The sequence below is a fragment of the Pelodiscus sinensis genome, chromosome 5 (genome assembly GCF_052426305.1).
Source record: "Pelodiscus sinensis isolate ZL-2025 chromosome 5, ASM5242630v1, whole genome shotgun sequence".
Classification (NCBI taxonomy): Eukaryota; Metazoa; Chordata; order Testudines; family Trionychidae; genus Pelodiscus; species Pelodiscus sinensis.
Genome location: NC_143056.1, coordinates 43,327,034 through 43,339,408, shown reverse-complemented (window position 1 = coordinate 43,339,408; position 12,375 = coordinate 43,327,034). Strand labels below are relative to the sequence as shown.

The following is a 12,375-nucleotide window of genomic DNA, read 5'->3' as shown; positions in this document are numbered from 1 at the left end:
TATCCATGGAAACTGATGTGTGAGCATAAAAAGAGAGAGAGGGAGAGAGAGAACTGAGAATGAAACATTCAGACATTACTTCTTCCACATATACTGGCCTCTCTCTTCAAGCACTTCTTGAAAGTAAAGTTCTCTCCATTTTGATGCATAGCCTTTAACATAACCATACTATATTGCTGTCTACTGGGAAGCTACTTATAATATCTCTTTTGTCATATTAAATAGCAAAATTAAACCTCTGTCTGAAGCATCTGCTACTCAGACATAGGATACTGGATTTGGTGGAGCACTGGTCTGATCCTGAATAGTAATTCCTACAGTCAAATCTTCAAATGGTTACTAATCTAAAGTATCTGAAGATGACCAAAACCAATTAAATGTGAGTGATGAACAATTCTGTGTGGGAGTGGGACCCTTGAGGATTGAGGAGACTGGGGCTTTGCGATTTAGTGGGAATGTTTCCTTGGGGATCAGGAGGGGACGAAATCAGACCCTTGAGAATTGGGGGAGAGAAGCTCTTGGGAAGTGGGAGCAGGCCTTTGGGAGCAAAGGGTCCAGCCTTGGGAAAGGGGGCAAGGAGTGCCTCAGAAAAAAGGACTTGTGCGTCATCCCAGGGTGGGACTGGGATGGGTGCAATGGATTCTGTGCGGTAATGAGCAGTTACGTGGGATTAAGCAGGCGCAAGAGAGGCCCTTGGGGCTCCCCCTTCCCTCCCCCGCAGGAGATGGGGTTACAGGAAGCCAGGGGGTAACAGAGGCAAAAAGAATGTGGGGCGGCGCAGATGGGGGGCAGTGAGGTTCCGAGCGAGGCTGGCGGGCAGGGAAAGGTGTCGGGGCTCCCCGCGAGGGAGGTGTCTGAGCGGAGGCCTCACCCCATTGCCCCAGTTTCTCCCTCACTCGCTGCGGCGGCCCTTTAAGGGTGGGCGGGGTTTGGTTGCCAAGGACGCTGGAGGCCGGCCCGGCTCGCTCTGCTCCAGCTAGGCCCGGCTACGGGATGGAGGCCGATCTGGGGCTGCGCGAGGAGCCGCGCCGGGGGGCAGCCGGGGTAAAAGGCCGTGCTCCGGGGGGCGGGCCGGGGCCAGCCCGTAGGGCGCGCTCAGCTCGCGTGGTGGCGCCGGTTGGCCCCGGAGGGCGCGGGGGATCTCCCCCTTCCCCGGGGTGCGGGCAGGGCTGGTTCCCGCCACTGGGCCCAGGGCGGGCTACGGGAGCGGGACTCGCCGGGCCTCCTTCACCCTCTGGCCGCCGCCTCGCCTCTCGGATCCGCTCTTCCCCTCGCCGCGGGGCTGTGCCCCCCTTTCCCTCCCGCACTCGGGGCACTGCCCCCAAGCGGGGCGCCGCTGTTCGCGTGAGGAGACGCGGTCCCTGCCTGCAACAGTTCACAGTCCAAAGGCCTGGGCGAGAGCAGTGCAATCCAGTACGCAGCGTTCCTCTTAGATGTGCACTTGCCCCTGCAGCTGCAATTGGCCGTTTGCTTTTCTTAAATGAATCTTGAGTCTGGAGATGGGATTGTAGAAGAGTATTTACTGCCTTGTGCATCAGCTCAGGGAGTGCATTTGGAAGATGGTCCAGAGGTGGTTGAGTGAGCAGTGGATGAATGCTGGGCCTGGTGTCCACTGTATTGATATTGGCTTGTTTGTGAGTTTTACAGTGAAGAGTTAGTGTTGCCTTACGGAAGTTAATATGGATTCTGTTTCTTCTCTGTGGCCATGTTTGTACTGCCCTGAAGTTGCTACTGTCAGTAATCATTCTCTCTACCCATCCTCCAGATGGCAAAGATGGGGCGACGAGCTCGCCAGGATTCCATTCCAGAGGAGAATCGCCTCAGCAGGAAGAATTCCTCTACTACTTCTATGGGAGAGGTGGGTATCCTGTAGGATCACATGCCTGCAGCCTAAGGTGCCACTTAAATACAAATCACCTATTTTAGAGGATTCCGGATGCATTGTGGACCCGCTTCACCAGTTCAGGGCTATTCCTGACAAAGTCTTATTCTTACTGCCATTCTGTACTTTCCAGCTGTGCGGTGGAATGCCTGACTGAGTGAAGTCCTAGCCAAGTCCAAGATGTGTAACTGAACTGGAGGGGGTGTGACATGGGCTATGGTGATTTACTATAGAAGAGATGTGCATGGTGTTTGGAACATGCTGGCTTGGGGAATCTGAGGATCTGCAATTAGGGCTCCATAAACTGTTTTTTTCAGTGTGCTGAATGCTTTCTTTGAGTAATTTTTTCCACATGGATTCGACTTTTGTTGCTCATGCGCCCCATGCTCACAAAATCAGAATCATTTGGGCAGCCAACAGTGTCCATTAGGCTTGTGTCTTTTGTGCTATCTTGTTCCACCCCAGGGCTTAATTGTCTGAGAGGGCCCAACCATACTTCGATCCTTCTTTTCATCCATAGCACTGAGATAGAACCCCTGCATTGTTTGCCCTTTCTCTGTGTATGGTGCTGGTATTTGTTAAAAAAAGTAGTAGTGAATTCATTAGTTTTTATTTGGAAAATATATAATCATGTTTTTTTCCTTAAGTTTGTTAGGCTGGACCCTCATCCCCTAACTAGGGGTATGTCTACACTACAAAGTTAATTCAAACTAACGGACGTTAGTTCGAATTAACTTTGATAGGCGCTACACTAGCGCTCCGCTAGTTCGAACTTAATTCGAACTAGCGGAGCGCTTAGTTCGAACTAGGTAAACCTCATTCTACGAGGACTAAGCCTAGTTCGAACTTACTAGTTCGAATTAAGGGGTGTGTAGTCCCTTAATTCGAACTAGTGGGAGGCTAGTCCTCCCCAGCTTTCCCTGGTGGCCACTCTGGCCAACACCAGGGAAACTCGTATGCCCCCCTCCCAGCCCCGGACCCCTTAAAGGGGCACAGGCTGGCTACGGTGCCCGAGCCAGGTGCAAGCCTGCCAGCACCCAGCTAGCAGACCCTGCACCTGGTACGGCTCGAGCCAGCCACCCGATGCCCCCCAGCCCTCCCCCTCTTCCCGGGACCAGGCTGGCAGCTCCCGGGAGCTTGCCCGGGACCGCAAGAGGCGGGCACCCGCCTGGGCTAGTGCGGAGATCTCTGCACTAGGCACACGATCTCTGCACTAGGCACAGGAAAGTGGCCGTCTAGGGCAGGAGAGCTGCCAGCCTGGCCACCCAGGAACAGGTATGCATGAAAATCAAGGTGGTCCACTGAGACCCCCGACCCTGAGCCCTGAGCTTACAATGGCCGTCCTGGGTCAGACCAAAGGTCCATCTAGCCCAATAGCCTGTCTGCCGACAGCGGCCAACCCTAGGGACCCTGGAGGGGATGGACCGAAGACACTGACCAAGCCATTTGTCTCGTGCCATCCCTCTCCAGCCTTCCACAAACTTTGGGCAGGGACACCACTCCTACCCCCTGGCTAATAGCACTCCATGGACCCAACCTCCATGACTTGATCTCACTTCTCTTTAAACTCTGTTCTAGTTCTAGCCTTCACAGCCTCCTGCAGCAAAGAGTTCCACAGGTTGACTCTTTGCTTTGTGAAGAACAACTTTCTGTTACTAGTTTGAAGCCTGCTACCCATTCCTTTCCTTTGGTGTCCTCTAGTCCTTCTTTATGGGAACTAATGAAGAACTTTTCTTGATGCACCCTCTCCACCCCACTCATGCTTTTATCCTATCCCCCCTCAGTCTCCTCCTTTCTAAACTGAAAAGTCCCAGTCTCTTTAGCCTCTCTTCATATGGGACCTGTTCCAAACCTCTGATCATTTTAGTTGTCCTCCCCTCTCCCACCTCCTTTTCCCAGTCTCCCCGAGTTTTGTTCAATAAAGAGAGATTCTATTTTTGACCACACGTTTTCTTTATTTAGTACATCAGGAAGGGGGGCTAGAGAGGGGTAAGTGGAAGGAGGTGAGGGAGGAATGGGATACGAGCCCCCGATGGGGAGGACTGGGGTGGCTCTGTGGGCTCCTCGGGGTGGAAGCTCTCCTGCAGCCCCCCAATTGCCCCCTCTCCCCAGATGGCAGCCTGCGGCAAGTACAGCCGGTCTGATGGCCGAGTGCTGTGATGTGCCCAGTGTGGGTACTCCGGGCAATCCAAGCCAGGACTGCTTTCAAGCGGGGCACCCCTGAGAACTGTCTGTCCGGGGTGGGGGTCGGGTCCCTTTAAGCACAGGCCTCTGCTAGCCTGAGGCAGCAGCTCCACGCTCTAAGTCCTCGTCTGATGCCCTGCTGGCACTGCTTCCAGCCATCCTTAACCCCGGTTCAGGGTCCACTTAATGTGGACATGCTAGTTCGAATTAGCAAAACGCTAATTTGAACTAGTTTTTTAGTCTGGATCCGTTAGTTCGAATTATCTTAGTTCGAATTAACTAATTCGAACTAAGTTAGTTCGCATTAGTGCTGTAGTGTAGACATACACACAGGTACTAGCATTATAGCAGAAGCCTAAGTCCCTGGGCTTTAAGATCCATCCTTCATGTGACACCAGGGCTGGATTACCCAATAGGCAGACTAAACACGTGCTTAGGGCACCAGCAAAGCAGGGGCACCCCCCCCCCCAAAAAGAGAGATTTTTACATTATAGTATTGTTTTTATTTTGAATTACATATGGGGGGCTCCATAATCTTTTCAGTGCTTAGGGCCTCTAAAGGTCTTAATCCAGCCCTGTGTGACACTTAGATGCTTATTAATAATGGACATTCCTAGTACTTACTGTATTGTTTTAGTTTTGATGGACTATCCGAGCCCAAAGGATTAAAGCTGTTAACATAATCTTTTCACTGTCTAGCACTAATCAGTTTTACACAAAGTTTGTTATACAGAGACATCAGCCTACTTAGAATTATGGCAAATACACCTTTTCTGTATCTTTAATACAAGGTTATAAAAATTGTTAATGAAGGAAAACCAGTTAAAGCATTTGAAATTCAAAATATTAAATACAGACTTTTATTTTAACAACATTTCTTGTTCCCTTTTTGTTTAGCTGGAGACAGTTTGTGATGGAAACCCCCTGCTATCATATTTGATGTTCTTTTAGATGGTATTAAAGATGAGGACAACTGTTTTTATGAGGGGGAGGGAAAGAGAAGTTAGTTGAGATCGACTGGAGCTGTTATTACTCTTGTTAAAATCCAGTCCTGTTTTCTAAAAGATAAAACAAGACAAACCCACGCAATAGGGGAGTGAAAATAACAGTAATGATAGGAAATGCAGCTTCTGTTTGTGATATTGACTTTCACTTACAGCCTCCCAGCTGGAAAAACATAGACACAGCATGCAATCTTATCAGGCATCTGAGACCTGGCAAACTTGTACCAGCTTTAGGCTGCTTGATTTAGTTGCCTTTTTTGGTCACGTGCTCATAGCAGTGATGCAGACTGGTTGCAGGGCCTGGGAACAGGTCACATCCTTGAGAGACTCAAAATTATGAAATCCAAAGCATCTTCTTTTGAATCACTAGTATTGGAGGTTTAAGAGGTATGCCTCATACTAGCCTCTCCTGTTCTGAGACAGGGCTCCTGATAACATCCCCACCCCCTTAGAGCAGCCAGAATATCAAACCATGTGGCCAGTCACTCAGAGAAGAACTATTACTTGCTTTGCAGGCACTGTGGTTCTTAGAAGTAGGGATGTGATAGTGTAAATGTGTAAACGGTTAACCAGTGAGCCTGGGTTCATTGGTTAACCTTCATGGTTACATACAGGCCCCCCACCCATACACACACATGCTGCTGAGCTGCCTGTGCCCTACCCCTGTGCTGCTGCCTCTGATATAGCCAGCTGTAAAAAAGCCAGCTCCCCACACACACCGCCTTCCCCCTGCATGCAAACGTGTAACTGCTAAAATGTTCAGCAGTTACACGTTTACTTGAATACATGTATTTTAACATCTCTACTTAGATGTGATGTTCACATGTAATATATGACCTGGCCCCTCTTCCCATTACCACAGAGTCCTATAACATTTGGGTTCTATACTGGCAAAGAAACTTGGGGATAGTTGGGCCTGCTCAGCTTTTTATTCCCTAAGGGGCTGGGGAGGGAGGTGCAAGAGGTCACCTATGGCACAGACATGGCTCAGTGGCTATTGCTAGCTGAAAGAATCCAATCTCATATGCATGAAGTGCATGTGCAGAAAGAGTTAAATGTGTATGAATAATACACCATGGATAATTACAGTTACTGTAGGGGATCTGGAGGAGGCAGTGACTCCAGGATACATAGTTGTAGCCTCCTGCCTATATATCTAGATTGTGTGCACTTGTGAGTGCTTTGGACCCTTTAATTTGTTAGGGAAAAATGACTATTTACTCTCTGGTGACCTTGTTTGTAACTTGGCCTCCTTTTTAGGCAGTCTCTAGACAAGCATCTGCTCTGCGACAGCTTTCTGCTGCCTTTGCAGTTGTGTGTGGCCAAACTCTCTTTTGTCTTGGACTGTTTCTCTGACACCCACACAAAGCTGATGTGAAATGTCCCCATTGTGAGTGGGGACGTTTTACACCTGGGTAGACTGAATGCCTGTGATTACATGATGTGTGTGGCAGGGGAGAATCAGGTGCACAGCATTCTTTAGGAGTTACAGGCAGTCCCCAAGTTACGCGGATCCGACTACGCGGAGACCAGCAGACCAGGGAGACAGGGAGCAAAGCCTCTGAGGACGCCGGCAGCGGGACAGTCCCTATCTTGTACGTAACCCGGGGACTGCCTGTACTTCTGTTTGGGTATATCTACACTACTTTCCTAGTTCGAACTAGGAGGGTAATGTAGGCATACTGCACTTGCAAATGAAGCCCGGGATTTGAATTTCCCGGGCTTCATTTGCATAAGCCGGGCGCCGCCATTTTTAAATCCCGGCTCGTTCAAACCCCATGCCGCGCAGCTACATGCGGCATGGACTAGGTAGTTCGGACTAGGCTTCCTAGTCTGAACTACCGTTACTCCTCAGTCCAGAGGTGAGGGAGAAATGGAGTGTATCCTGTCCAAACAAGAACATCTTTTGAAAGTATGTGCTGTGTGTTGTCCATGTTGGAAATCCCTCACTCCATGTTGGAAATCCCTCCTCCCTCCTTCCCTCCCTCACTCCATGTTGGAAATCCCTCCTCCCTCCCTCCCTCCCTCCCTTCCTCCATGTTGGAAATCCCTCCTCCCTCCTTCCCTCCCTCACTCCATGTTGGAATCCCCCCTACTACCTCAGGGTATGTCTACACTACCCTCCTAGTTCGAACTAGCGGGGTAATGTAGGCATACTGCACTTTCAAATGAAGCCCAGGATTTGAATTTCCCGGGCTTCATTTGCATAAGCGGGGCTCCGCCATTTTTAAAACCCCGCTCGTTCGAACCCCGTGCCGCGCGGCTACACGGGGCACGAACTAGGTAGTTTGAACTAGGCTTCCTAGTTCGAACTACCGTTACTCCTCCTTCCACGAGGAGTAACGGTAGTTCGCACTAGGAAGCCTAGTTCGAACTACCTAGTTTGTGCCCCGTGTAGCCGCGCGGCACGGGGTTCGAACGAGTGTGGTTTTAAAAATGGCGGAGCCCCGCTTTATGCAAATGAAGCCCGGGAAATTCAAATCCCGGGCTTCATTTGCAATTGCGGTATGCCTACATTACCCTCCTATTTCGAATTAGGAGGGTAGTGTAGACATACCCTCAGAGAACAAGCACTTCAATTCAGAATTTTCTTTTCAGAGTAGCATAATGGTTGTAGTAGGAAAGATCCATCTAATCCTCCCATTCTTCTGCCAGGTCAAGGCAGGATCATCCCCTATATTAGAAGTCCCAGGGTTGTGTTCCAAGTAAGTTTTCACTGCCTCAAGTGATGGAACTTCCCTTGGGGGATGATTCCACAGACTTTACATAAGAACATAAGAATGGCCATACTGGGTCAGACCAAAGGTCCATCTAGCCCAGTGGCCAGCACCAGGTGCCCCAGAGGGAGTGGACCGAAGACAATGATCAATGATTTGTCTCCTGCCATCCTTCTCCAGCCTCTGACAAACAGAGGCCAGGGACACATTTCTATCCCCTGGCTAATATACTTTTATGGACCTAACCTCCAGGAAATTATCTAGCTTCTCTTTAAACTCTGTTATAATCCTAGCCTTCACAGCCTCGTCGGGCAAGGAGTTCCACAGGTTGACTACGTGCTGTGTGAAGAAGAACTTTCTTTTATTAGTTTTAAACCTGCTACCCATTAATTTCATTTGGTGTCCTCTAGTTCTTCTATTATGGGAACTAATAAATAACTTTTCTTTATTCACCCTCTCCTCACCACTCGTGATTTTATATACCTCTATCATATCCTTTCTCAGTCTCCTCTTTTCTAAACTGAAAAGTCCCAGTTGCTTTAACCTCTCTTCATATGGGACCTGTTCCAAACCCCTAATCATTTTAGTTGCCCTTTTCTGAATCCTTTCTAAGGCCAAAATATCTTTTTTGAGGTGAGGAGACCACAACTGTACACAATATTCAAGATGCGGGCGTACTATAGTTTTATACATGGGCAGTAAGGTATTCTGGGTCTTATTTTCTATCCCTTTCTTAATAATTCCTAACATCCTATTTGCCTTTTTGACCACTGCTGCACACTCTGTGGACGTTTTCAGAGAACTATCCACAATAACTCCAAGATATCTTTCCTGATTTGTCGTCGTAAAATTAGCCCCCATCATACTGTATGTATAGTTGGGGTTATTTTTTCCAGCGTGCATTACTATACACTTATCCGCATTAAATTTAATTTGCCATTTTGTTGCCCAATCACTCAGTTTGGTGAGATCTTTTTGAAGTTCTTCACAGTCTGCTTCTGTCTTGACTATCTTAAACAGCTTAGTATCATCCGCAAACTTTACCACCTCGCTGCTTACCCCTTTCTCCAGATCATTTATGAATAAGTTGAACAGGATTGGTCCCAGGACTGACCCTTGGGGGACACCACTAGTTACCCCTCTCCATTTTGAAAATGTACCATTTATTCCTACCCTTTGTTTCCTGTCTTTTAACCTGTTCTCAGTCCATGAAAGGACCTTCCCTCTTATCCCATGACAATGTAATTTACACAAGAGCCTGAAAATCTAAGTATAATATCTACTGGATTCCCCCTTATCTGCATGTTTGTTAACCCCTTCAAAGAACTCTAAGGGTATGTCTACACTTGCAGCCTACTTCGGAACAGGGCTGCAAATGTAGGCATTCGGAATTGCAAATCAAGCCCAGGATTTAATATCCCGCGCTTGATTTGATTCCTGCCCGGCCAAGTGCCAGTTTTTGAAATTTACAAGCCTGGAATAACTGCCCGCGTCTACACGCGGCAGTGAAACAGGCATTTGAAATAAAGCCCTATTATAAACTACCTGTTAAACCTCATTGCAGGAGGAATAACAGGTAGTTCGAAATAGGGCTTTATTTCAGACACCCGTTTCACTGCCGCATGTAGACACGGGCAGTTATTCCGGGCTTGTAAATTTCAAAAACTGGCGCCTGGCCGGGAAGATGCAAATCAAGCGTGGGATATTTAAATCCCAGGCTTGATTTGCAATTCCAAATGCCTACATTTGCAGCCCTATTCCGAAATAGGCTGCAAGTGTAGACATACCCTAATAGATTAGTAAGACATAATTTCCCTTTTCAGAAACCATGTTGACTTTTGTCCAACAAATTATGTTCTTTTACGTGCCTGACAATTTTATTCTTTACTATTGTTTCGACTAATTTGCCCGGTACTGAAGTTAGACTTACCAGTCTATAATTGCCAGGATCACCTCTACAGCCCTTTTTAAATATTGGTGTCACGTTAGCTACCTTCCAGTCATTAGATACAGAAGCTGATTTAAAGGATAGGTTACAAACCACAGATAATAGTTCAGCAATTTCCCGAGTTCTTTTAGAATCCTTGGATGAATGCCATCCGGTCCTGGTGATTTGTTAACATTAAGTTTTTCTATTTGTTCCAAAACCTCCTCTAATGACACTTCAATCCAGGACAGCTCCTCAGATCCGTCACCCAAAAAGGACGGTGCAGATTTGGGAATCTCCCTAACATCCTCAGCCATGAAGACTTGAGCATAGAAATTATTTAGTTTCTCTGCAATGGCTTTATTGTCCTTGATTGCTCCTTTTATATCTTGATCGTCTAGGGCAGTGGTCCCCAACCATTTGGGGTTGCCGGGCGCCAGGGGGCGTGGCCGTTCGCCCGCCGGGCGCCTGGAGGGCGGGGCCCCCACATAGCCGCATTCCCGGGGCTGGTGCTCTCTCCCCCAAGGGCCGCGCGCCGGTGCTGGCGCTCTCTCCCCCTCCCCTTCTCCCCCATGCGCTGCGGGGGGTCAATCCGCGGCGCCCCCGGGGCCGGCTTTCACCGTGCGCCCCGGGGCCGGCTCCGGCACCGCACATGCGCCACGTGCCCGGTGCCAGGCCAGCCCTGAGCACTTGGCGGGCGCAGACAAATGCCGTGTTGGGGACCACGGGTCTAGGGGACCCATTGTTTTTTTAGCAGGCTTCCTGCTTCTAATGTACTTTAAAAACATTTTGCTATTTATTTTTGAGTTTTTGGCTAGCTGTTCCTCAAAATCTTTTTTTGCTTTTCTTATTACATTTTTACACTTGATTTGACAGTGTTTATGTTCCTTTCTATTTATCTCACTGGGATTGGACTTCTACTTCTTGAAAGATGCCTTTTTGTCCCTCACTGCTTCTTTTACATGGTGTTTAAGCCATGATTACTCTTTTTTGGGTCTCTTACTATTTTTTTTAATTTGGGGTATACATTTAAGTTGGGCCTCTATTATGGTGTCTTTAAAAAGTTTCCATGCAGCTCGCAGGGATTTGGCTCTAGTCACTATGCCTTTTAATTTCTGTTTAACTAACCTCCTCATTTTTGCATAGTTCCCCTTTTTGAAATTAAATGCCAGGGTGCTGGACTGCTGAGGTGTTCTTCCCACCACAGGAATGTTAAATGTTATTATATTATGGTCACTATTCCCAAGCGGTCCTGTAATGGTTATCTCCTGGACCTGATCCTGCGCCCCACTCAGGACTAAATCGAGAATTGCCTCTTCCTCTTCTGGGTTCCTGTACCAGCTGCTCCAAGAAGCAGTTATTTAAGCCATTGAGAAATTTTATCTCTGCTTTTCTTCCTGAGGTGACATGTACCCAGTCAATATGGGGATAATTAAAATCCCCCATTATTACAGAGTTCTTTATTTTCATAGCCTCTCTAATCTCCCTCAGCATTTCAATGTCAGTATCACTGTGCTGGTCAGGTGGTTGATAATATATCCCTACTGCTAAATCCTTATTATTGGAGCATGGAATTACTATCCATAGCGAGTTATTGAACATGTTGATTCATTTAATATTTTTATTTCATTTGATTCTACATTATCTTTCACATACAGTGCCACTCCGCCACCCACACGGCCCGCTCTATCCTTTCGATATATTTTATATCCTGGTATGATTGTGTCCCACAGACTTTCCTCATTGCACCAGGTTTCAGTGATGCCTATTATGTCAATCTCCTCCTTTAATACAAGGTACTCTAGTTCACCCATCTTATTAGTCATACTCCTAGCATTTGTGTAGAAGCACTTTAAAAATTTGCCACTGTTTATTTATTCGTCCTTCCCTGAAGCATTGGATTCCTTTATATGCAGTTGTTTGTCTGCTCTGGCCCATGGTTTGTCCTCTCCCTTCCTCTCTTTCTGACTACAGCTTAGAGGAGAATTCATTGATAGAGATTCTCTAAGAGAAGTCTCCACCCGATTTATGTGGCTTTCCCCCATCTCTTAGTTTAAAAACTGCTCGACAGCCTTTTTGATGTTTAGTGCCAGCAGTCTGGTTCCACCCTGGTTTAGGTGGAGCCCATCCTTCCTGTATAGGCTCCCCCTTTCCCAAAAGTGTCCCCAGTTCCTAATAAATCTAAACCCCTCGTCCCTACACCATCGTCTCATCCATGCATTAAGACTCTGAAGCTCTGCCTGCCTACCTGGCCCTGCGCGTGGAACTGGAAGCATTTCCGAGAAAGCCACCATAGAGGTCCTGGATTTCAGTCTCTTTCCTAGCAACCTAAATTTGGCCTCCAGGTCATCTCTCCTACCCTTCCGTACGTCATTGGTACCTACATGTACCATGACCAGCGGCTCCTCCCCAGCACTACACATAAGTCTATCTAGATGCCTCGAGAGATCCGCAATCTTCGCACCAGGCAGGCAATTGACCATACGGTTCTCCCGGTCATCACAAACCCAACTATCTATGTTTCTAACGATCAAATCACCCACTACTAACACTTGCTTCTTCCTAACAACTGGCATTCCCTCCCCCTCAGAGGTATCCTCAGTGTGAGAGAATACCGCAACATCCTTTGGAAGGTGATGGTTTCCCTCTGCTCCCATTTAA

The 12,375-nt window shown here is 47.8% G+C and overlaps 1 protein-coding gene across 3 annotated transcripts in view; it reads left to right on the top strand.

Moving 5' to 3' along the window:
- Window positions 1-900: 900 nt before the first annotated feature.
- IFT43 (intraflagellar transport 43) overlaps window positions 901-12,375 on the top strand; it is a 67,974-nt gene continuing 56,499 nt past the window's right edge. The window contains exons 1-2 of one of the 3 annotated variants that reach the window (XM_075926852.2): window positions 901-1,044; window positions 1,766-1,858. In XM_075926852.2, the coding sequence (XP_075782967.1) occupies window positions 994-1,044; window positions 1,766-1,858 (144 nt within the window). In that variant the 5' untranslated portion in view covers window positions 901-993. Of the gene's footprint in view, window positions 1,045-1,069; window positions 1,414-1,574; window positions 1,635-1,765; window positions 1,859-12,375 lie in introns of those variants that run through there. The other 2 variants (XM_075926853.2, XM_075926851.2) reach the window with 2 other exon arrangements.